This window comes from Temnothorax longispinosus, chromosome 6 (assembly GCF_030848805.1).
Source record: "Temnothorax longispinosus isolate EJ_2023e chromosome 6, Tlon_JGU_v1, whole genome shotgun sequence".
In the NCBI taxonomy this organism is placed as follows: domain Eukaryota; kingdom Metazoa; phylum Arthropoda; class Insecta; order Hymenoptera; family Formicidae; genus Temnothorax; species Temnothorax longispinosus.
This window is the reverse complement of record NC_092363.1, coordinates 3,860,563-3,887,221: the sequence shown is the minus strand read 5'-3', so window position 1 is coordinate 3,887,221 and position 26,659 is coordinate 3,860,563. Positions and strand designations below refer to the sequence as shown.

At 39.8% G+C, this 26,659-nt stretch overlaps 1 protein-coding gene across 2 annotated transcripts; it reads right to left on the bottom strand.

Annotated features, from left to right (window-relative positions):
- On the bottom strand, positions 1–25,788 carry Iav (transient receptor potential cation channel subfamily V iav). 2 transcript variants are annotated; one of them, XM_071781534.1, is made up of 14 exons: positions 25,145–25,788; positions 23,547–25,028; positions 22,957–23,182; positions 16,897–17,012; positions 14,206–14,442; positions 11,959–12,110; positions 6,677–6,893; positions 5,731–5,892; positions 5,162–5,359; positions 4,570–4,682; positions 3,060–3,409; positions 2,615–2,866; positions 2,215–2,527; positions 1–1,368 (listed from the first exon to the last, which is right to left on the bottom strand). In XM_071781534.1, the coding sequence occupies exons 2-14, from the start codon at positions 24,369–24,371 to the stop codon at positions 1,194–1,196; spliced, it is 3,336 nt and encodes a 1,111-aa protein (XP_071637635.1). In that variant the 5' UTR covers positions 24,372–25,028; positions 25,145–25,788; the 3' UTR covers positions 1–1,193. The 2 variants fall into 2 exon arrangements, with proteins under 2 accessions (XP_071637635.1, XP_071637636.1); XM_071781535.1 differs by lacking the exon at positions 25,145–25,788 and having other exon boundaries at positions 23,547–25,099.
- Between the last annotated feature and the right edge of the window lie 871 nt (positions 25,789–26,659).

The following is a 26,659-nucleotide window of genomic DNA, read 5'->3' as shown; positions in this document are numbered from 1 at the left end:
TACCGACTTAAAAATAATTTATTTTATACATATATTATATACAATTAACATCCATGCGTTCACACAGACATTTTAACATCTGGAGATATGTTTGTCTCCAACGTGTGGAATATATCTTGAATACTATTCTAATCTTTAACGTGAACTACGTGGAAATTAAATAAAAATAAGAAAACAATATTGCCAGAGAAGAAGTTATTATTCTCGCACAATATTGCAATTTGCCAAGCTGCTAAACTTGCTATCTTATTTTACATTTAAATTGCATAATTGGCAAATCTTGTAAAAGTAAAAATCCGAAATCTCCTTCAAAGTTGGAAAATATCTTCTAAAGCACGTAGGTATATGTTGCCTACGCTACATAACTGTTCCGTACCTTTGAGAAATTCCTCAGTGGCTTATTTTAATAGATATGTACATGTATGAGAAAATTTCTCATCATGCAACCCCTCTGGAAATTACGTAACGGTAAGTTAACATCATTTGGTCCCCGGCATATGTGTTTACTTTAATAATTATCATATACGGAAGCCTGTTACTTGGCGGCATGTTTTCCATAATGAGATATGCGCCTCGCGAGTAAGATTGAGTAATACCTATATTAATAGTACCCCATACACACAATACCGCTATATATGCAAATCGCTTTGAATCGATCGTTATATCTTTACAAACTGTTTAGCTCGAGCTTATATACTTCCCGTAAAAGCCCAAGCTCTTTTTTACGTTAAGCGCCACGTGGTACCATCAAAAACTAATTTATGCAACACTAATCTATGTTTCAAAGTTCACCCCGGGAAAAACGATAAGCCAACCATTTACATATGTAAAAAGATATTGTCGATTAATTTTATCCCTCAGTTATTGTGCTCTTGTAATTATATTTATAACGATAGTGCGCATTCTGCTTCTGGTTATTCCTAAATCATAGACATATCTATGCACAACTTTTAGATACGTTATAGAGATCAACTTTGCGTATTGTAGAATTAAATAAAGCGCGTATAATACCTGTCGCGCGTGTCTAGACTTTTTGAAACTTGACTCTATACGCGATATTTAAAATAAATGGCTTCGTTCGGGTGTAAGAGCTCTTTTATGCGGGATCATCCACGTGCGCGACCCCACGGCGTTGACATTGACGTCGTCATCGACGTCGTGATCGGTGCAGCGCAAAATGTCATAAAGTCATATTAAGGACTGTCCGGTGCGTTCTCCCGCCAGGCCAATATTGTGTTCATGTCGGTAATGCCACGCGTGCTCCATGGCTCGAGCGGATCTGAGGACGACGTTGGCGGTGAGGCCGCCTTATTCCGCTCAATCGATTCCCTTCTCCTCGCCGGCTCCTCAATTTCCTTAGGCGATACCCTGCGCATGCATCGTAAAAATGCACCGACCGATTAGGGAAGCAGTCAATCGACTACCGATACCGTTCTATACCGTTCTATACAGGATGCCACTGGCTCTTTTTAACGCTATGGATTTTTTAGTTTAAAACGACTCTCGAGACACGATTCTTCTTCAACAAGAATGTCAAGTAAATTGTTATTAATTGTTGCATATTTGCAATTATTAATATGCCCATATTTGTAGCCAAGCTTCAAACTTCCAATTAGTTTCGAGTGAAATTTACTTTAACAATGATTTTGTCGTGTATTTTTATTATGTTATAAATATAATATCTTTGTCAAAGAAAAATTGATCGGCAAAGAATCTGTAGTACAAACGGTGTGGAACACTGGGTAACTAACGATGTGGGATAATTATTAGATGAGATTTAATTAATGTGTCATTTAAGTCGTGTCAATTAACGCGTCATTTTGCCGTTATACACTTGGAAACTGTCTGTCGTCACGGTTAGTTATATCTTGTTCAACGTGTATCGACTTCCTGGTTTATGTCAGATATATTTGCCTGATTAGACAAAATGAGATCGATGACTGTTAAAATTATTTAAGAGATATAAGATTATTTTCAGAGATGTTTTTGAATTCATATTGTATTTTTATAAAGCTACCTTTCGCCAAAAAATAAAGTTACGGTTTATTTTAAATTTAACAAACTCTGAGGTGAAATATACAACTTGGATAACTTTCTCCTTGACAATTTTTATATATTAAAGAACATTTCGATGTTTAACTTTACTGTTTTCCAAGTATATAATTTATCGCGAAATCATCGGAAAATTTTGCAATTTATCATTGACTTTATTACCTATTCTTGGCCGTTTTCGGCCGACGTTTTTGGATTTTATCGGGCGGTTTAGTGGGAATGCTGCCGTTCTGCTTGACCTCCGGTTTAATTGTTTCGACAGAGGTCTTTTGTCCTTCGGTCTCGATATGATTCGTCGGTCTCTCTTCCGGATCATTCAGTAGCGGTCGATATCGCTGACTTCGCTCGACAGACGTCGTAGATGAGGAACTGTCGTCATTGTCGTCGCGACGTGTCCGTCTTGATGTGGTAATGAATCTGTTATTCGCGGATTTTATCCTTCGAAGGCGAGCTTCAGTGCCGAGTAAATTATCGCCTGTAAAAACAATGGGCATATAAATTTCTCAATTTATAATAATACAAAATTTATGACATTCTCGAACTTCAATAGTTTTGTACTTACCGCCGAGGTCATTGTCGCTGGACTCTATGAAATATTGCTTCTTAACGATAGTAGATTTCTCAGTGGTCGGTGGGGCGACCATGGCGAAGTGTGCTAGAATTTGCGGGTCGATCGTGGTTTTCATTGAAGCTTCGCTTGTGGCTACAGCGGACTTTGCCATTTGCAGTAGAGTTTTGTAATCTGTTGTAGTCTCGGAAGCGATAGCGAGCGCCAGAAATGGATCCTTGACAGCTTCTTCGAGTGCTTTCGTTTCTGTATTCGATACTTTTTTTTATATTCAATTCTATATTCAATTTAATCTCTTTGTATAAAATCGCACAATTTTATATTCCATAAAAAAAATACTCGAAGCATATTTTTGCTTTTAGTATCGGAATATTATTAATGGAAACAAGTTATTAATTATCGATTATCAATTATCAAGAATTTGCATATCAGTACTTACGATTCGTATTTTTTAAGTTCATTGCCTCCACATCTTTCACGGGATCAATAGACTTGTCGATTAAATCCGTGAGACCTGATAATTTAGTTTGCTCCTCAATTGGTTGTTTATGCGGTTGCACACTTGCCACCGTTTCTGGGTTATTTTGGATTGTTTTCGCCTGCTGCTCGTTGAGGGCGGCTTTCGACTGCCCCGTCTTTATCTGTTTCGCGTCGATATTGGTAGGTATGCCCTCCGTCGCGGTGGATAAGTCAAAGTCATGTGCAAAGGCCATTACGTCCAAAGCTGCGGTTAACGCATCACCAAAACCTGCAGTAACTGCCGACACTTGCGGTTGACCGGCATTGGGACTGTAATGTACGCGAAATTAACGCGTGGCCACAATGTTCCATACGGACAGATTGATGTATCATATAAAATGTTATATTTAAACGAATTATTATCAGAATAATTATATAAATAATACTTAATTTTCTCAAGTAATTAATAAATAGACTTGCTACAATTAAAATGACAAATTGATGTTACAATGTAAATATATCGTCCATCCATCCTTCCATCCATCATGATGATAAAAAGATATATGTGACTAATAAATTAAATTAATAAATTGAATCAATAAATTAAATTAATGAGGAAAAGAATATTTGAAATTGTGTGCACTTAAATCATCAGCTAGTTTACAAGATGTTAAGTTATTGATGCTTCTGCGAAATATCTGATTCTTTATGTTAAACGTATGACCTATTCATCTTACATCCTCCGCTACGTAAGTATTATGTAACGCATCGCGTCGAGCCTCATAAATATTTAATAGACTCGAGATACGGTCACGTTCGCGCCGCTGTTACGCGTTCGTTACGTGGAAGCATATAGCAAATCTGTGAAGGACTCCGATGTTTCTAGACGCTTGCGACGTTAGCTATGTCCGGATTGCAGGTGGCAGGCTCGACGGAATTACGAGGTGATAAAAAGTATCGTCCGCGACTGTCTCTCTGACGGTGAGTCACTTCCCGCAAGGGCGATTGTAAATTTATGCGTTGCAAGTCGCAAACGTGTGGAACGGTCGAGATACAACGTTAGCGAGTATTTGAAACAGATTTATCTGTTTTTTTTTTTGTTCCTCATTGTATATGTGCATGTAAAATAATTAAATACAATGTAATAAAGAGATATAGCTATTTAAAATTTTTTATCACATCAACAGAGTAATAAAACTAAACAAACAATGATATAACATAACTATGATCAAAATAGAAATATATATTGCAGTAAAATTAGAATAAAACATAAAATATATATTATTATAAATTTTTGTCTTATAATAACGTGTGATATTTAATAAATATGTATGTTATAATTTATAACAATAATATAACAGTGAACTGAACATAAAGGCGAAAAATTGTAAGACAACATGAGTATTTTGAAATTATACGGAAAGGATAATAAAACAATAAGTAGCTCTGGAGAAATACGGTATGATGAGATGCGATGAAAGTATCATTACCTGACTACTCGCACAGGAGTAGAGAAGGACGCGCGACCCCACATTATACGACGGAGTTCTTCGCCAGTCATACCTCGTTTTCTCAATTCGTGTATCGTGACTTTTCCAACTCGCTGCAAAAGTACACGGAACGAAGTGGTAAAATTATAATGACGTCACCCGTATATTACGATACTTTTATAGGTGCAATTGAAAATGTAAAAAACTGTTTACCAGTAATTATATACAAGCAATGTTCGTCTAGTTCTTAATTATAGCATTAATTAATAGCATTCAATTGGCGTTAGTGAAAATGTGTTTATCTAGGAAATAGTGAGATTTAATAAATTATTAATGCCATTAATTTTTAATCAATTTTTAGAGTAAATATTTCGCGTAGTTGTGCGCCATTCTGACGAAATTTACTACACCGTAGCAAAATTTGCTGCGTGCATTTTACGAGAGTCGATACCAGAACTCGTATCAGTGGGACGCCGATAAATAAATTCTGACGCTTGATGCACTGGTATGGAATAAATCTTTGAATATACATTGCCGCCGGCGCGCGCGCGCATACGTATGGAAAAAGAATAAATATAAGTAAATAAATCACCTTCCAATTAGCCACGGCGCCTTTACGCTGCTTCGCTTTGGTTTTCGATTTGCTTTTAATAACCAGTACACCCCTCTGTTCCGACGCGGGATTGTTCGGATCGTCGCCGGGTCCCAACTTGATGCTGTATTCCTGCAGGTAATTATGGGCGTCTTTCTGGGATACGGCGCGTTCCAAGGACACCACGATTTTTGCCCACTTAATAGGAAATCAATAAAAAAAAAGTATTTAAAGCAAATTAGATCAAGAACTATTTGTGCAGGAATTTATTTACGTGATCTATGTCACTGTAGCTATAAATAAATAATTTCACTCATCATTGAATCTTTGTATGGGGCAATTAACAATATAGCTCGAATACTTTTATTTCCGTTTTTACCAAAACTTGTCGACAGTTTTTATCAAGTTAAGTTCACAACAATTAATTTCTAATTTAATAGTTAAAACTTTGTGAAAATATTGGAAATTTATTTTAGCACTTTCTAACACCCGGAAAAATAATCCGTGAACAATGGATTGTGAAAGTGAACGCTAAATTAAGAAAGATCGTGAATTATTTTAATACAAACCTGCTTGACGAATTCTTTTTCGCTTTGCTCGATAACGTGTGCATATGTATTACCCATCATGGCGATTAACATGTTGAGCAGCAGTATGGGCACCATTACCATGAAAATCGCGAAGACCGCCTTGCTCAAGTTAGGGTAGGTCGTGTTACTCAAATCCGCGTACTGCAATAGACACGCAATAAACGCAATTGGATAAACGCAGTGCCGGTAAATCGTCGCGACAATTATGCGCGGGCGCTAATAAATAAGCGGCCAATGCCCGATGTTGCGTGCCCGCCGCGCGACGACGGAAGCACGTAGAATTTTCAAACGGAAACTCGTATTTTCCATCGTACTACGGTCGCCCTCCTTTTAATTCGGTGCAACGAGTTAATCGTTATACGAACTGCGAAACCGAGCAATGATTTTTACGGGACAGGCAGTATTTTATGCACCCGCCCGCGCGTTCATGCAGACGCGCGCGCGCGACCGTCGGTGTCGGCGTCGTGCTAAATCTTTAATTTCGTCAGGAAACCATATTGTAGTGTATTCTGTGCGACGCGGAATTGTCCGTGATTGAAATTCAAGATTCATAGCCATGTGTCCTGATGCACCATCGGAATAACGGAATGATATAAACGTGCGTGCGACGTTTAATCTTTGTCTTTGACATATTGCAATTAAACTAATGTCTCGCATTGCTCTAATAAAACATTTAAAATTTATTTTGGAACACAAAGAGTAACGGATAAGATAAATAAATGAATCCATTCAATGCAGAGACGGGCAGAAACGTTATTTTTGCAAATGTAGATAAAACAAGTTATAGGATAAGATTCAGAGTAAGAAAAGAGATACGCGTGAGAGGATTATTACGCATTTATGTGCATGCGTGTGTAAGATAAGGGTCTGCAATAGAAATTGCCACGACATGTGCCAATAAAGCGGTAATCTATGGTGAGCTTACGTTATAATCGCCGAGGGTTATCTGAAACAGCGCCATCCAGGTCGAAGGATAGGAATGATAGAGAGATGATTTCACCCCGGGGAATCCCTTGTAAAGAAAGTAAAACGATTGCGAGAATCCGAAGAGCATGACCGTGTAGATGATACCAAAGGTCAGCATGTCGCCCGTTATCATGCTGTACACCATTGTGACAAACGGACCAGTCAATCGAATCGCTCTGCAAAAGAGAAATTACATATAATGTTATAAGAGAGTATATGTATATATATCTTGAAGAATATAAAACATCTTGTTCAAAATTTACAACAAAATTTTATGAGAAGTATAAAAGTAGCGTGGATGATAGTGTCGAAGAAAAAAAATATAGGCCTTTATCCCGCGCCGTGTAGTTTATTTTGAATTTAATTACACAGTGTTCCACATATATATTAGCGGTATCAACAAAATTATCATTATCGCTGTTACGCGAATAAACTATCGTCGTGTTTCATTCAGTGGTTCGCGCATCAAAGTCCGAGGTAAATCAGTATATTAACGTCATCGCGACATCGATTTTACTCGTATGATTCAAATACGCTTAATGTTATGCACACAAAATCCATCGTAAAACATTTGCCGGCGTGATATATGTGGGACGCATGATAATTGCGTCCCTCTAATCCGCCAAAATGATGTGTCTTTTTGCTCGCGCGCGGCAATCGGCGAAGCTAGATTGAAATATCATCCTATACCGCAAACAAATTCATACACATGTGTCTTCTTTGTGGTATACGTAATTAAGCTTAACATCGATTAATATAAAAGTGTTGTTCACGGTTACCGTTGCGCCGCTTTATCGTGACCGTTGAATGTGTAGAAATAATGGTTGATTTGAAAACCGGTTTTATATTTTGTTTTCGTGAAATGGTCCAGATATCATTTGCATTTACCGGTATTAATTCGCACGTACAAAGAAAGCTTTGGATAACGAAATGTTCAGTTAACAAGTTAAAAAGTGCATGGCTCTGAACACTTGATATCGGAGTTCAGTTATCGCGTTTCCAGTAGCCGCGATAACACGAATAGGTCAGGCACGAAAAGTGCTTGTGCAGCAATCCGGTGTGCATATGTAAACTACTCTTCTTACACGCAGCTCACAAATTTATAACGAGGAAAACAATTAAATGCTAATAACTCTACCTAGCAGAGAAATTTAAATACATTATTGATTAATCTAAAATGATCGATAATACGAGTTAACTAGACATTTCTTTAATGTTATTTCTATAAAAATAATATTAAAAAATGGTTATAAGTGGTTAGAGAAAACCGTAATATTAATTTTTGATTTTTGGCTATTAAAAGTTAAAAGCTATCAAAAGCTATTAAAAAATATTATATATCAAATAATTAAAATTATTTTGCATGTTGTACATAAATGAATTTCAATAATAAATTGTGAAAATGACAAGATTAAATTGAAAAAGAGGAAATTTATTACGTGCAGTATGTAGAACGCTTAAAATGTTTAAAGGCTTTTTTATTGATATCCCTATACTCACAGCGAGAGAAAATTTCATTTTAAGTTAGCGTATTACTGATTGCATTAACTTTGTAATATTCCAGTGTAAGTAAGTTACGACTCTTTCGTTATCGCAAAGTTAGAATCGCGACTAATATAAAGCAGACTTCGAATAAAGTATTAACGTATTATACTTCGTCGCCATTAAAACAATTCCCTGAGAAAGATTTACTTCAATACATATTATCTACATTGCCTAACATAAACCGAATTTTTTCTATTTCACAATCACACATATTCTTATATAATTTAATATAAGAAACGTAATGTTAATAAATAATTAACAAAATTTAATTTTGATTTTAGCTAGTTAAATAAAAACATAAATGGAATTATTATATATAAATTATTTTGTTTTACGTTATACTGGATTTTTTTCATTCTTTTTCACCCGTCGATTTTTTACGCTTTGAGAACCGTGCGCTGTGCAGCATTTGCGTATGGTTATACGATTACAACCAACGGTATACGCATCGCTAAAATCAAAATGATTCGTAATTCGAGACTCGCGGCATCCGGCGTATCATACGCGAGCACAATAGAGGCACGAGCCGGAACCCGGAACTAGGATCGGGGAATCGAAGGACGAGCGATTAAAATCGATGCCGTCGCTGCCGCCGTCGGACGGCAACGGAAAACAAAAGCTTTTTAATCCCGACGCTGCATCCGCGCCCGTCAACAGACAGACAAATTTTTCAGATTCGTCATTCGGCTGGGATTAAGATTGAAGAGACTCGCGTGGCTCTGCGAATGAACGAACGAGCGAACGAACGAACGGACGGACGGACGGATGAACGAATGGCGAATGATCGACGAATAACGGCGGAGGAGAGAACATCGATCGAGCCTCCATTAACTCCGACGACGCCGACGTCGTCGCCGGTCGGTCCTACCCTCTTCCGCTAATCGATGGGTGACCTTATCTTGTCAAGGGTTACCGACGCCCATAAATCTTCGGCCTTTTTCTCGGAGTAAGTTCAAGGGAGGGTACAGCCGCGATAGAAAAGACACTACGGATATACTCCGGTGTAACTCGCACGGTATAGCGAGCGCGGTATAAGCGATGCAACTTGGATGAGGGATATAACATCGTTGTCCCGGGTATCGCGTATACGTTGTCCCGGGAAAATCAATAGGAATGCCAACTTCCGCTCGGCAAACAAGTTTCCGCTACGCGAGTCTTCCTCATCGCTACTTTCAGTAAAGTTCAAGAGGAAGACGTCGCATTCTATCTTTTTTTTTCTCTCTCCTCATGCAGGTCTTTTGGTAATTATACCAGATTAATGCCAACTGAGTTACTATATCGATTTTACAACGATGAATTATAAATAAAGCACTTTATTTCTTGTCACTGTAATCAATACTTAATTCTGAGAGAGAAAGAGACTTCAAATATATAATTAATTTTAACTTGCTATTAACCTTGCGTATACAGTGTTCAAGAAAAATTATACATTTTAACTCTAGGACTATGTTAAAAAATAACGTCTGTATTTTTGGAGGAGCTACATGAATGATAATTTTATTTCCGTTTAATTCGTATTCATCACTCGTACATGACTAATATGAATTGAGCAAGATATAAAATCTTTAACGGTATCTGTATGAATATCATGATTTCCAAGGAAATGCAGGTTTAATGTATTGACACAGGCTTAATATTGCTTTTGACGCTGACAAAGCGTCAAAACGTATTAAGCCAAAAAAGGGGATAAATTGCATGATGAGTAATATCGCGAGAAAAAAAAAATCAGAATGTCATTATCGACGCTGTAATTTAATATATCCTTTGAAGTCCAGGACTGTAATGAAGGGCTAACTATGTTACCAGGTCTCTCCATATAAAGTGGACTACAATATATTTTATTTATTTAGAGCGGCACGACGCGACGTAGGGAGCCGCGATATTCCCTGCGCATAATTACTGTCCATCAGGATCCTCTTTAGACTCCCGGCATCACTTCGTTCAAGTACGTATACGTGCAGTAATTCCTCAAAGGCCCTCGATGCCACTCGGGTGTTTCTTGTCTTCCATCACGGCCTGTCGTTCGCCTTGGCAATAAGCCACAGTCACGCCTGAGATTAATTTCGCACAAAATTTAACGGGAGCCCGCTACAACCCGCCTCTAAAGTTACGGCCTAAGTGCTTTACGATGTACCATTTACGAGCCGCCGTTTTACGTCTGTTTAAATTCAATATACACTCTTTGCGCCTGCACCAAGTTCCAGGAACGCCTCTGTATACCTTATAGCTAGCTCCCAGGCACCTTATACCTTAGGCACAGCTGGAGGGCATAGGAAGAGGGTAACAAGAGCCAGCATAATGCTCTCTTCCAAATCGTTGATACTTTGCGCATTTTATCTCTGAGAATCAAAGACGAATTTGATCAAGTCTATTGTATTATATTTCTATATTTCTGCATAAAGATCGTAAAAATCGTGAATTATAATGGATAAAATAACAATAATAATATTTGCAAGTACGACTATGCACTTAAAGAAAAGAAATGAAACGCGAAACTTCTGATTGGTTTCCTAAGAAAATTTAATAGTATCAAAAAGTAATATTGCTCCAACGATCAGTATCTGATTTGTAAAAAAAAAACAGAAGCGAATTAATAGCTACCTGACACTTCACGTACCCACCGAAATATAGCGTTTTAGTGATGTTTACGTGTGCAGTCGGACCGCGGCAGAACAAACCGAGTTTTCCGAAAGGAACAGCTGCAATCCGACTGTTCTATTCCCGATGTCGGTCACGTAGGTTTGATATCACGTATTAGGAACATATAAGCACAATGCGAATGCACGTCCTCGCTTCTCGATAAACCATTTGTCCCATTCTTCGCGGAAGTACATCCGACAAGAGGCGTCGACATTCGTCAAAGTGTCGTTAAGCAAGAAAACGTTTGTTAGAAGCGTGTCGTTCGAGTAAGTAACCGATGTAGGAAGCAGATTCACGATTTGTGGAAGTTCTATGCAAAAGCGGGAAACCCTGCCAGCAGAATGCAAATGATGATTTTCTATTATGATGATTTATTACGATGCCTAAAAAACGTACATTCTTATAAAACTGAAATTATAATAGTACTACATAAAAGAAAATAATTAAATAAGTGTCAGGTAATACATTGTAAGCTTCTTTTTTAAACTCACGTATAACTTCCATAAATCGAATTATCCTGTCACCTAATATTAAACATTGTTTGCGTTGCAATTTTATTAAAAACTAATAATGGGGAATGCATCCTTTCAAAAATAGAAGTTATACGCTTTTTTCAGCTTTGCCCTCGATACTGCGATATCTTTTTCTCCCTCGTCAATCTACCATATTTAGATCGCACCTTTTTTTACAATTACGTAAAAATAACCAATCACCATTATTTCCTACACGTACGTGTAATTCTGAGAGATGCAGCGAAAAATACGTTAAATTATACCCAAAGGAAGGATTTGCTATAGAAGAGATCCATTCGATATGGCCAGTGTGTTCCGACAAATAGCGTGTGCTGTACATACAGGTGGCTGTAAACACGTCGCCAGTTTACACGCGGCGATTGTCTGTGGCGGTCGCGCTAAAATGATGCGTGAAACAAATGGGTGGCAGCAATGTAACGAGTGCGACCTGGGTCGCGTCGCGCCAGTAAATTGCAACCACTTTAATTTCGCAGCTCCCTTCCTTGCGCCCTGCGTCCCGCGCGCCTCTTGTTATATTACTTACCCGGCGAAAAACATAAGAAGAAACCATGAGCCCGGCACGGCGTACACCAGTATCGCATCCTCCGCGTGCCGATCGCCAGCGATACGACATGGAATGCACGCGAGAATGAGCAGATTGCTGATCACGAATATCAACTTGGCCGGTTCGTGGCTCTGAAATGCAAATGCGCGCAGGCGGAACGTTAGCGCGGCCGCATGCACTCTTGCAACAACGTTTCAGGAACGTCCGCAAGGGAATCGATATTTTCGTGCAATTTCGATACCTCCGTATAACGACTGCGTCGTTACGACGACAGCGACGACGCACAGAGTGTAAATTTGCTCGATGCGTATACGGAAACACGCAGGAACAAAGTACTTCGATAATACGATTGTTGCTCTATCGCCTTTAAGATTATTAGATTTCAGTTTTATATTAATATAAAGATTTTCAAAAAATTGAAAGGTTTATTTATTTTATATAAAATAAATGAACCTCTTGTAAAAAATATAAGACAAAAAATATTGTATCACGTGTGCTTTTTTGAAGAGAAATTGATGTTACGTAATAGTTGTGATATTAACATATAGGGAACTAAATTTAGGCTTACATTTACACAAATAAAATATTTATGTACACATAGATTGGGCAAATTACACATTGTGCGACGCGACTTGTGTGGGCTATAGCGCGTGTTAACGTTTTTGAATCGTCGCAGTATTAATTACCCACAAATCGAAGCGGATACACGGACTCGCATTTAATAATGCAACGATACAGCTTACGTCCGATTGTATTGGATCAGAGCGACGTATGTGTACTATTGATCCAGCACAAGCAATAACCAACACGATATGTACATGTATATTCGCTCTTAATTGATAGATATGGATAGATAACCAATAGGCACGCTAATGCACGGATATTTTGTACATTTTTGCGAGAATTCTTGAGCCGAGAAGCACATGATATAAATTATATCGTACACGATATATATATTACAAAATGGATTTGGCATACAGCTATACCTAATTTCTTCTGAAATAGAAAATAGATTAAAATTGATAGAAAAGGAATTTTAATTGGAAGTTATACATAGCTCATAATTTGCTGGCAGGAAAGACTCCATCTTTTTACCGAAATATCACATCTACCAAAAATGCTTTCAACGCGATCAATCATTGCCAGCAGTGCTTTTCTTGAGATTTCAATTTTCTATCTGGCTATAATATGATATCGCGAGAAACAATTAAATAATTAAATAAAAACATATTAAATTATTATGTGACATTAATTATGTGACGCTGATTCATTATGAATACAATAAACAATAATTATCTTTTTATTTATGTAATTATCTTTAGCTACGATATATCGTTTCTGATTATACATGGATTACTAGCAGAAATTAGCAGAAAAGAAAAGACAGAAAGAGCCAATCGTTAGACCGCTACTCTTGTCGTTATACCGCTACACGTAATGCTTCGGTAATCACCGACCTATCCTTCTTTTATTCTTCGGGCTCATTAATGCGTGAAAAATTAGTACCACGAATGTATGTACAGCTTCCTTCGGCAGCCATAGGATATACCTAGGTGCATCCATAAATCCGTGATCCGTTACAGTTCACCAGCCTCAGGATTTGCGTAACTGCATGGCTACACTTAACCGGTATCGCCGTACCGAAATTGCACCGTTGAGTATCGGCATTCGCGAACCATCACGAAACAACGGAATATTTCGCGATTGAGAGAAATGACGAAGATGATGCAGCGGAGATGGGAAACAGGAGTGTTTTTGTAGCTTACTAAAGGATCCTAGATCTTACTCGTTATATAAAAAATTAATTATTTGGCAAAGCAATAATCCATTGAAATTAAACTTTTTTTTAGAGTTATGTTTATACTTCATTATAATTGCGCCTCAAATTTTCTGCAACTTTGTGCATAATAATCTGAAAGAAAATTATATTTCTGTATTTAATTAACTTTTTCAAAGTTATTCCATTTTTCTCGACAAAATCCTAGTTTGACAAATCACACTTTAAAATCTTAAATTATAACTCTTACATATCTTTATCTTATATTCTTTACTTAATAACGCGAAAATTAAATTTGTTGGTTCAGTATCTATCCATATCTTTGCGATTTAATCGGTTTTTCGAATTGTAAGTAAGCTACAAAATCCAGATCGCGATCTCGCGGGCTCAAACGGTAAAACGCTTCTGACGGCGAGGTCACCGCGGCGGAAAAAAATGTCCGAGCCTACCAGTTGCTTCAGGAACGACAGCGGACCGACGTTGATCATCTCGCCGCCCAGCTGCACCAGGATGTAATTCAGCACGCCCAGCACGGTGATGCACTCCGCCGCGGTGCGGACGGCGTCCGTTATTTCCTCGGGCCACTGCAGCAGCACGGCCTCCATGTCCGCGGGCCTGAAGTACACGGCTAAGGACAGCGAGGCCAGGTGAAACACCAAGATAATCAATCGCTTCAGGAACTGCAACTTTTCAGTGGAGAATAGATGTCGGCGTATGCACCTACGGAACTTTCCGCATCGATTGGCCGGAACATAAGAGCAAAGTTTTACGAGCGGTAATATAGGGGCGGACTCGCGAAAATATCGCCGATCCCAGGGCTAAGCTCAAGGGGGCTTGGATACCAGTCGAGCCCCTTGAGAAGATCGATTTCTCTCTCGCATATTTCAGATCGGTTAAGCGTTGTATCATCTGTTCTCAGTTTCTCAGTATCAAAAACGTAACTTATGGTCGATAGCCTCCTTATCTCATTACGTCAAATACAACGGAAATATAATTCTTCATTTTCATTGCATATCTAATATCGCGCGCTTGTTTATTCACAAATGACATCAGTTCCAAATATAGCAAAATTTTGCAGTTCGCGAACAGCAGCTCGCGCCACGGGATTATTACTCGCGTTATCGCGCCACGCTCGTATTATCGCGCGATAATCCAGACGCAACGTTTAACGTCTTTCGTTTTATCTCCAGCTTACGTTATCGCGCCACTTGTTTGTGAAGTGCAGTAATATAGCAGGCGTTGCGTTTTAACGGATAAAACATTCTAACGAACCGCTCCGAGATTGACTCCGGTACGATCCGATAATAGGAAAATCATAGCCAAACGGACACAGTAATACTACATATTGCGTCCACGTGCGGTCCGAGTGTGGCCGTGATTAGTGCCATAAATGGGACACGTTATGGACGCGGTGCAGTTATAATATGCGCGATACGCGCCTGTCTGCTGAAGCCTTCGGCGTACGTACGAAAGCTCGTTTGTGATGCGATCGTAATTGCAATCAACCCGCCCGTATAACTTCGATAGCCATCGTTTCGAAATCACTGAGCCACCATGGACCCGCGACAGACTGACTTGAAATAACCGGCGCAATTATACCGCCATCGCCGGAAGCCTCATCGACGTCACTCGACGATCGACCCGAGTGTTAATCGTTTCAAGTCACTCTAGAGAGAGAGAAAGAGAGAGAGAGAGAGGGAGAGAGAAATCGCATTCGACGTCGCGCTGGCAAACAACGCAACAATACAGACGCGCATCTGCATGCGAAACCGCGTAAAAAATTTGATTCTCCATTTTATCAATTTTGAACGAATGTCCGCGCGTCATTCTTCTTCTTCAAAAATTCACGTTTGCCAATCATTTAAATTGCTTTAATCGTTTAACTCTTTCTCAAGTCGTTTATCTCAAATAGCGGTTTTAAAAATACATGAAAATTTAGAAGTTTCAGAAACTCTCGTACTCGATAAAAACTATGTTTGATGATATTACCCGATCTTTCTTGTAAGTGACCTAAGTAGCTTTGCGAAGTAACATGTTATTTATCGGCAATTGTCCAGGTGGCTTATGTGTTGTCAACTACATAAAATATATAAGCGAAAAAGCATCGCAACGTGAGCTGCTCCTGCGATGTAAGCCGATCTTTCTCAAAGTGCTCGCGTAAAGATTTCCCAAAAATATGATCCGACGACAGAAACCTAAAATTGCCTCCTACCAGACAGAGATATCTTTGACTACATACCGATTGTATCATATATGAAAGATAGATTCGTTAACAAGTTTAGGATTGATTCGTTTTTATTTTACAGATCCGATTAAGAAATTACTTAAGGAAAGTGATGAGCTTTTAACAGAAAAAAAAATTCGAATCATTTTAAATAAACTCGATGTAAATGACTTTTTTATATTGTCTCAATATATTCTACATTATTTAAATGTATTGTTTAAATATTATCTAATGAAAAGACATCGTTTGAAAGTTGCTTGGGGAAAACATCCGAGAAATATACCATCTCATTAATCACCTAATTTTTAATATACTTCCTAATATAAACTATATAAAACACATTGTTATACAAACGAAATACAAAAAGCGTTAAAAATATAAAATTGAGGAACTAAAAGAAACAGCTTTCTTTTTGATGCTTTAAGTTATGGGGAAAAAAAGAAAAAAGATCTTTCTTTGTTCGATGTAAGGATCGGCTATACGGACACACAATACAAAGTCATAAACTCTGAATGACGCAGCCATTGTTTTATTAAAAAACAAAGCAAATTCTGAATATTATAATATTAAGTATAATTCTGCAATACTACGTTATTAATACTTTGATATTCATTGAAATATTTTTATTGTCAAATATATTAGATATTATTCAAGCTATTTTTGCGAGAGGCGATTATTTAGTATTCCGAAGCAGTATGCGAAAAAATTGTGTATTCAAAATAACAGTAAAAGATGCTTTAATAAAAGATGAGGTCAATGTGCGTGCCGTGCGATTCTATTGTTACGAAGAGGATCTCGCGTCTTCGTAGCAAAGTCAAGCATAAAGACGAAGGGACGGTGAAAAACGTCAAAATATAGTAACGTCTTATAATTCAGCGAGAAACGAGCGGGAACGCCATCACGTGGACGCACTTACTCGCGCGAAGGTCTTCCATTTTTCCTCAAGTAATCGCTGAATAATACCACCGTCCAGCATGTCCAAGTGCTCCTCCTTCGTACCATTCAGAATGATAAATAGCGCAGAGTTCCAGTCTGAAATAGAAATTCGGAGAGAGCCATTTGCGGTTAATGGAACATCGCTTTAGGGTTTGCGCCGCGATAATTATGGGTTTTGCATTAGTGAGCGTGCATATAGTGCGATGTATACATACCAGGTGCAGGTGCGAGAGCGGCCGTCTTTTCGGCATTCTCTTTTCCGCCGGCAGAGAAACATCCGGCACGAAAGATTTCCGCTGTATAAGAGACGGAAATTTTCCGTCGCCGCCATGTGTTGCCGCCGGCACCGTACCAGTCGAAGGATAAATCCGTGGCGCCATTAAAGTTTCATTCGAAAATGTTCACAATCGCCGGAAAATGGGTACGGCATTCCCCGAAAAACGCCGGACGTTTATATATATATCCGCTGGTACATCTCTCTCGGTGCGATCCACGGCAACAGGAACCGGACAGTTCCGTCGCCGGAGGTCGATGTTTAAATATTGGAATCACGATTACTGACTTTTAAACATTTTAGCACGATCGATATGGTACGCCTTTTCGCCCTGCCGAATCGCGTCGTGCAATATTAAGTGCAACGTTCATGTGCAGCGTTACGGAGAGAGACTCGGTTTGTGTATCGATCGTATGCATCTGTCGTCGCACACTTCGCCCGGCTTTGGCGCGATTGCTAAAGTAATTGGAACTTGGAGGATTGTATCCTCGGGAGTCCTTAATTACCGCTCGACACGGGCGAAGGTGTACTACGGTAGCTTGACCCGTCAAAAACATCATTTCCCGGATGGGAAGTGTCTAAAAGTGAGCGCCATTATTTTAGCTATTATTTCAACAGCTTGATATTCACGAATATTGACTTTATTCTTAAATAAAACCTTATAGAACGATGGAAGGAGAAAGATTTGAACAGATCTTAAGATAGAAGTCCAAGTTCCGATAACGAGTTTCGTGACTCGCTCGCTACTATATAGCAGACGTTACACTGATTGAGATTCTCAAATTGAAATCTTTCTCATTGAGATTGTACATTTATAATTCAAGGAGGTAATTCGGATTTCAGACAAGTCAATCAAGCGATAAAACGCTGTGCGCGGATCCGACGCTAATGTCGATGCCTCTCGATCATCCGGTTCTCAATTTTGCATGACGACCGCTGATCTCCCGGCTCCAAACCGGTTGGTATCCGCGGCGAAGTTACTAACGCGTGTCCGTTACCGCAGCACGTAATTATATCTGACTTTGGAGCATACAGAGCCGCGATAGTTTTCCCCGAGCTTCCTCCTAGTACAATCCTCGGCCACTATCTACTAACCTCGACCGGACATTGAACCGAGTTCAAATAACAAAGTACCACTTTGGGGGCTTTGTGTGTATCACGATCGGCAGTAATTATTTCGGAGGACCGGTCGTGAAGTTAATCAGAGAAAATACTTTTGAGGTAGATAAACTTACAATTAGAACTGTGACAGTATAATTTAAATTTACGTAGGCTATAACACAAACGAGACCTCTTTTCCAAATAATAAATGTAAAATATTTAAATTGGAAATAATTTATAAGTCGCGCTTAAGGGAGCTAAGTCTTTAATAACGCAAAGTCTTAAGCTTGTTTAACTTGTGTATATATATAAATCCGCCTTTGGCTCAAGGTAAAAGAAAAGTATTTGATTACTGAAAATAACCTTAAGAATAAATTTACTATCAGTATTGACTTTATCTGTATAAAATAATCCTTTGTTTGGCTCGTCTTTATGGGATTTACCATCTATGGTATCTTATTTTCTAAGGATCTCTGTTATTGTCGTCGCGATAAAGCCTGCGATGTGTGATTCTGTGCTGGATACTCTCGAAATAGACATCGGCACGCCTCTATATTTTTCTCGGGTCGAAAAGTCGATAGATTCTGCAATATCGAAATTAAATAATAGAAGAGAAGGAAGCTTAGTGACTCAGTGAGAACTCAACAGATAATTAAAATCGCGTGAGCGTCTACTGGGTGTTAAGTTTGCGAAGGTAATTTTTTTTAGCGAGGATTTTATTTATATTTCATGTTTGATAATACTGAGTACTAAATATATTACGAATTAAATTTCAAAAGTGCAAACCGATGTCAAAATCTTTGCATTTACCAGATTTTAAGTGAATATTTTAATAAAAATAAATTAAAAATTAATCAATTGCGAGATAAATAATGAAATTTTTTAATGCTAAATTCTAAAGTTATAAAAAGTTTTTTTTTTTTAATTGTAACGTATTTTAATGGAACACCCTGTATGCTACTGTTATACAATTCCGGACTTCTTGGTGCACATATGTGAGGTCTGTTGTATCACATTGCTCAGAAATATAAATTTTAACATACCCATTAAACGTAAGAGAAGAAAATTGTTTTGTTAACATAATTTTCTGCTCTTTTTTAAAGCATGACATTATCACAAATAATGTTATGATTTTTTATTTGAAGAAAATTATTACAAACCGATATTACATACAAATATGAAACTGAGATGTTTTTTATTCGAGATTTTTGCTATAATGTAACACAACGCGGTTGATGTAAATTTACCTAACCATTAAATATGAACTATTTCAACTAAAACTTTAAATTAACTTTACTTAATATTGAGCTTTATTAATAACTTAGCAATCGTGAAACTACACTCGTGTAACCATACTTCTCTTGAACTGCGGAAAATAATTTATTTATATTTTCTTATACATAGTTAGAAGATTTTCTTTACTTCTAGATATTTTCCCAATATTCTCACAGAATATGAATTTTATATCAATATACTTTAAATTTTTTAAACAATTTTCAAGTAATATATAATGCAGAAAATTTTGATATATAAACTTAAATGATATATATTTTTCTTTCCGTATGTACGCATGAGGCAAATTTTATATCTCGGGTTGTTTCAAACTCGAAAGCTATACCGTAGTCCTGTTACGTAATGCCGCTTACGTGCGAAGGAAAGTCTGAAATAAGAGCTTGTGCAACGTGAAAGATGGCAAGCGTCTTAACGATCGCGCGTCGTCAGAAATCTGTTCCCGGTCAAGAATACCGTAAGCGGTTCAGTGTAGCACCGTGGTGATTACACGTGTCGGATACTTTCATCGTCGCGATACGATTTCTCGCAGGCTAATATTTTCACGTTTAAAAGTATATAAGTACAACACAAAAATGCCTCACTTTCTTCCCCCTTCCCCGCTCTCTTTCTCTTTCTCTCTTTCTCTATCTGAACGAAGCATAAACTGCCTGTAATATAAACATTCCATAATTTTTATTTCAAAACTTTTTCTGACCTGGCATTCACACGCCGCGCTTATACTTTTACATATCTGTGTTGTTAACAGAATTAATTTTTAATTAACCCGCGGATAGTAGCGTCGCGAAAAATGACAGCGTTGATTGCGCGCGGGTTGTCGCGGAGTTGCAGCGTAGTCAGTTTCTAGCGCGGATACGATACCGGAAGTTGCGAAAATAATATTTTACGCGAGCATCACGCGTTCACGGCGCGGCCCTCGGATTAAAACGGGAAAAAACGTCGGCAGGACCGAGACGAGGGGAGGAATGGCTTTTCTGCTGAAAGCTCGACCTTTGACCGCCGTCACCGAGGCTCTTTTGGCCAACCGCCACCACCCTCACTTTTCGATTCCGCTTTCTCTCTCTCTCCCTCTCTTTCGCTCTTTCACTCTAAGCCTTGGTTTGGAGTAATTAAGCGTGCCCGTATAGGAGAGACGTACCGAAAGTTCGGCTCACCTCGCTATAGCACTGTCCTCTCGCCACTGTGGTTACTTTTCTCCATCCGGGCGCCCCCGTCGATGCGACGTCGTCGCCACCCTTTGCAAAATCGGGCGACGCTCGTGCCCCGGTGGAGACGCCCATGCTACGAGGGGGGTAGATAGGTGGGTTAGGGCGGCGGCCAGGAAGGATCGAAGGGATAATGGATTCCGAAACTAAATGAAACGCAAGCTCCCGACGCCGCATCGCGCCGCGCCGCGTCGCGTCGCGTCGGGTCCGCGGCTAATCTCGAAACTTCGTTAAATGCCCGTAATTGCATCCTGCTACGACCCACCACGCTTCCAGGCATCCAGCGCGTCGCGCTTCGCGGTATACTTCTACTCGCGAACAACTCAGGGAAAACCTGAGGGCAGGTAACGACGACGCGAGACGCATCCATTTCTCGGCGGCGCTTTCCGTGCTCGATCGCGAACTTCGATACAATTTCACGCAAGTTCGACTGACGGCCCTCTTAAAATGCGAACGGCAGCACGCGAAACTTTCTCCTATCCTCCCCTGTTCCCTGCGGTTCTTTGTTGGGAAATTTTGGTGACGTGACAAACGCGAAGGTAAAATCGAATTGCATCACCTCCCTGGACGGGATGCTCCTATGGGGATATCACTATGGCTCACATTCGAATGCGGACAAGCATTCGCTGACAATCTTTTATAGTATTCCAAAAAGATCAGTTACTTCGTCAAATCGAATCAATTTGAGATCTGCGTCGTAAACTTTAGGATCGTACTCGTGTAGTAAAATTCGGTATAATATTTCAAGTTTCGTGCGAGATCTTCCTCTCTCAAATTGCTTTTAGATTGTCGGTATTGTCGTTGATATACCAATTAATTGAATAAAATAAATTTATATCCGCGGCAATCAAATCGGAAACATATTAATAACGCGGAAATCTATCTGTAAAACTCGCTGCATACATAAAATTAAATGCACCGTGTATAAACCATCGACTTCAAATTACATCGCTGCAGTTTGCATCGCGCTTCCTAGAACGATTTCATTTATCTCGCTGAATTAATTAAATGAGAAATCGACTTCGATTCTAAATTACCGTCAAAGCAGGAAAATATCGACGCGATAACGATGGTAAGAGCGGCGGCGATAACGAGCCAATATCAGCTAGTTTTTACCGGAACGTGTTATTCGCATGTCGGGCGAAGTTGTTGGCAGTATGGTTTACTATCCGCCTGCGTCCTATGTTCGACGTAGGAAAACTTTGTGAAATTTCTTTTTTTCTCTCCGGAAACTTTTCAACCCGATTTTGTCCTCGATTTTGTCCTTGTATCCAATTTTACGAGAGAAGATAGTCCCTTCTTGTTCTCGCTATATTGGTTCTCTCTTTCTCTCTGTCTCTCTCTGTCTCCTTTCTCTTCTCTTGTCATCAACACTTGCAACACTGTCGCAATTTTTGCTTTATTGCCACCTTCTTTTTGTCGGGACGCTTTACACGGGGTTAGAAGCCGTGAGAACAATTTTACATAAACTGCGCATATGATGCACGAAAAAATTCAACGCAGAATAATTTAAGAATATTTCAAAGACGTTCCCCAAAACACACCTTATTTTTGAGGTGTGTTATAACATTTGAGATTTAAAAAAAGCAAGAATAAGATAGTGTAGAGTAAAATTAAAGTACTAACTTATATCTGAGAGCAAAGTCGCCTTTACAAAGTACAATATGCGCAAACAAATCGAAAAACGCATGAATCATAAATAACAGAAATAATAGCAAAAGTAAAATAAATTGCTAAACAACACACCGCTGAAAGTACGTTGAAACTAGTAACCAAAGGAAAATTGCATAAATCTAAAAATATTTCGCGCGGATATTTCTTTCAATAAACAATGCTATGTCGTGTGCAGAAGAAAGATTTGATTACCACTCCTCTTTAATTAGAGCAAATCGTAACTTTTGAATGGTAAAAAGATAGAGTGAGAGAGAGAGAAAGGGAGAGGTAGCTATAGGGGGGGGGGGGGCAAAAAAGAACAACGAGACTCTCTCTCCCGCGCTGCAGTGTCGCTACGGTGCTACTATTTAGGAACATCTCGGCCTTGACTTGTCGCAATTAACTCGGGAACATGCGACAAAGTGAGGGCCCACTTGAAGATGCACGATTCAGTGGACCGTGAATAACGATTCTCGTAGAACCGGATCGGCGTAATTCGATTAGCTTTACGACGTACTTGTTCTGCCGTCGGGTAGCAGCGTGTCGAGGGCATTGAGAGGGTACGCCGAGCAAGTGATATTACTGTAACGCCAGAACTCCCGCGCGGACAGCTCCAGCATCTCACGGAAGACCTCGGCACGCCCCAGCTGGCAGGCGAGTGTCAACGGGGTCAGGCCTGCGGCATTCGCGATTCCGTTGCGAGCAGGAAGCTTCGGATGTCGCAATGCGTAGCCGAACATGTCCTACGTCAAATAACAGTTCTCTCTATGCGAGCTGTTTTGGAACAGTGAACTATGTTGGCAGAAATGTCAATATCCGTGTTTTACTTCGAAATAAAAATCGTTGGGAGAGTATAAACGAAATTAGAAAAAATATAAATCATCACATTTATTAAAAGAGCTTGAAAATAATTGAAGATAACGCAGTAATAAAATATATATATATATATATATATATTTAAAAATACTTTTACAATATATAGCATTTGCTTAATTGAAATTATAGAGAGAACAAAATTTAAAAACAAAAACGCGAAAGATAACATCGATAAATCGTCAGATTTCTGAAGTCTAGTTTTTACGTCTATACGTTTACGTCAATACGCACCAATTTATCGCAAACCACGACCATGTGTAAAATCATATTTCCAAAAGAATCTTGCTCGTCGGGATCCGCGCCGGAATCAAGTAGCAGGTTGTAGACGCTCTCGTTAGCGCAGCAGGCGGCCCAGGCGAGCGGGTACTCTCCCAGATACGCGAGACCTTCGTAATCGGTATTTCTAGCGGGATTCATCCTTTGTTGATCGCGCGGTAGAAAGAAGCTGCCAATGGCTCGCTGCGAGATAATTGCACCCGCCTCGACCAGCTCTTGCACGAGCTCATTGTTGTTGTAGGCGATCGCTAGATGAAGGGCGCTCGCGCCGAGGTACTCTTCTCCCTCAACGACGTCAATGGCCAGTCGCGGGAAACACTTGAGCAGGATGCGCGCTATTCTAGTGTGCATCCGCGTGTCACATATGATGAGAACGTGCAACAAGGTCTCGCCCAGCGAGCCCCTGTACTGCATCTGCCAGCAGGCCTCGTGATCATTCCACTGCGCCAGCGGGTCGAAGCGCGATAGGGAAGCCTCGATCGGCAGCACGACCTGCTCGAGGTCGCGAAACTTCCAACGTAGATACTCGGCGCGATTGATTGTCTGACCTTTACCGTCCGTGTACATCAGGATACCGAATTGCTCGCGCATCAGCTTCTCCACCTCCGGCTGACCGCCCTGATTGTACGCCTCGATCAGCTCGCCGCCCTTCTTGTAGTTGGCCAGTCGATACAATAAGCATTGATCCTCGTTGCTCGCCTGGCTGATCACGCGGTCGAGGATCGAACCGGCGTTGACCTGGCTACCGCGACCAACGCGGCACGAGCAAACACCACCCATTCAGACATATCCCTTCGCTGTCGGTCGGGAAAAGCACCGAAAGCTTCGCACTATCGCACCCACTATTCACCAAGCTCGATCTTTCCCGGTTATTCGTCAGCTCTTATCAGCCGACGTCGCTCGAACGGAATCCCTCTCGAGTGTCTCCAGACGTTCTCAAGGTCGAGCAGCGCGCCATTTCCGTCGCGATAAAACGAAAAACCACTTCGCTGTACGGCTATTCGCGGCCGACTCCATTGATGTAACACTCGAGATTCTCATACCCCCGACGAGAGGGTGGCACGGGTAAAGAGAGACAGAGAGAGTGCTGGTATTCGCGCTATAGCAACCAAACAGATCCATAAGCGGTACCTGGTGCGGACGGGCACGACAGGGTCACCACTGCCACGCTGCCGCGAAAATTGGGAGCGTTTTTACGGAAATAAATTTATCAAAGGCGCGTTGCTGGAAGGTGAACGCGTGAAACGTCGATGATTTAGAGCGCGTCGTTTAACGAACTATTTTTAAGGCATAATGTCAGCCGATCCGATTTCTTGATCGCACAATATTCGGCAGAGTGGCGAAGACCCTGACTTACTGGTAACCCGCACGTCGATCGCTCGACCTTAGCACACTTTCCAGCAGCTGCATACATGCGCAAATGTTTCTCAAGACCGGCTGCAAGGACGAGTGCACCATCGCGTGAAAATTAGGATATGAAAGAAAAAGTACTGAGATAAATATATTCGAAAAATACCATTACGATTATCCGCTACGACAAAAATTAGATTTACCACGGTGAAATGGAGTATAACTAGATAAATGGATGATATTAGCAACTTGAACTGAACGTGTTATATTCTGTTTTTATTAATTTAATCAGCGTAAAAATATTAATTGCATTTTTTTCATCGTTTCGTATGCAGCCGCTCGCGCCGGGACCTGGTTTCGCGCTTCATTACGTCCATATTTACGACGGGAATGTTGAAATCAATTTCCCATCCCCCAAGTCCGAATAAAACAGTTACGCGCGACGTATATCTCTGTTTGAAGTGCATTCGTATTTAACTGAAACGCAGCGAACATTCCATCGCCATCGAATTGGAACACTGCAATAATACGTATATTGTTGCGTTGTGTGTACTGGCGTCTAGAATTAGTGTCACGTCGATGTCGCACAAAATACTAAGCCATCGAGAGATTGCGGGATCTCAAGCTTAAACGGATACGAACGCGCGCGCTATTGACTTAGGCGAGAAGATTCGTTATTTTTAAGGACAAATTATCTCTTTTATTCGTTCGCGAGAAATCAAGCGATCTCCCATAACGGATAACGAGGCACGACTTTCTATACGGCATGTATTTCATCGTCGCGCGGACAAATCGCCGTTGTCCTCGTTTGGTGAATGGTATAGTCAATGTATTATACAGCACGGTCACGCTATTGTAAATTGATGCCTCGTCATCCTCCGGATAACTGCGAAAAAAAAAACACATATTTTCAATTCGACGTTTCACTGACAAGCGCCGCCGGATGGATCGTATCGACGTGTGTGGTGTAACAGCGAACGGATGCGGAACTGCAGATGGTATGTATTATAATCTGTCACACGAATATCTCATTCATATGCAGAAGAAGTAAGTGCTTAAGTGGACACTTTGCCAGCGCAGACATTTAACGTTCTCGCAATTGGAGAACCCGGGCAAGTACCTGAATGCGGTTGCAAAACTCTTGCGAAAGTTTAGTTAATCTTGAGAATAAATTATTAAATTTCGCGCGCACACACACATACACACTTCCCTAATGTATCAGGGTATGATATTTAGCCGAAACAGTACAATTGGACGCAGTTTCTGCAATGCGGGACTGACTCCAAAACCTAAGCTTTTCCGCTAAAGCAAATTTCGCGAAACATTAGATATATAAAATTCTGCGCCAACGTTATCTCAAATGACCGACTTATAATCCTTCTCAAATACAATTCCATGTTATATGCGTTTTTAGAAAGCTTTCCTGTTCATGATCACTTTGCAATACAAAACTAAAAATGGCAAAAAAACACGAAGATGGCGCTTGGTTTTTTAATTATTCAATAATTACATCCAATTAATCGGAATTGTCAAACTAGTTTACAAATCGGAAACTTTAACGCTACGACAATGGAAATATTTTGTAGAACGTTGCAAATAACCGTTTTTCTGATATTTTCGGTGCTTTTTATTATTATTTTATCTTTAGATAAACGCTATCGTTTATTCTTCGCTGTCGCTTTTATTCCAAACATTTGTTAACCTAAAAAACATTTTTT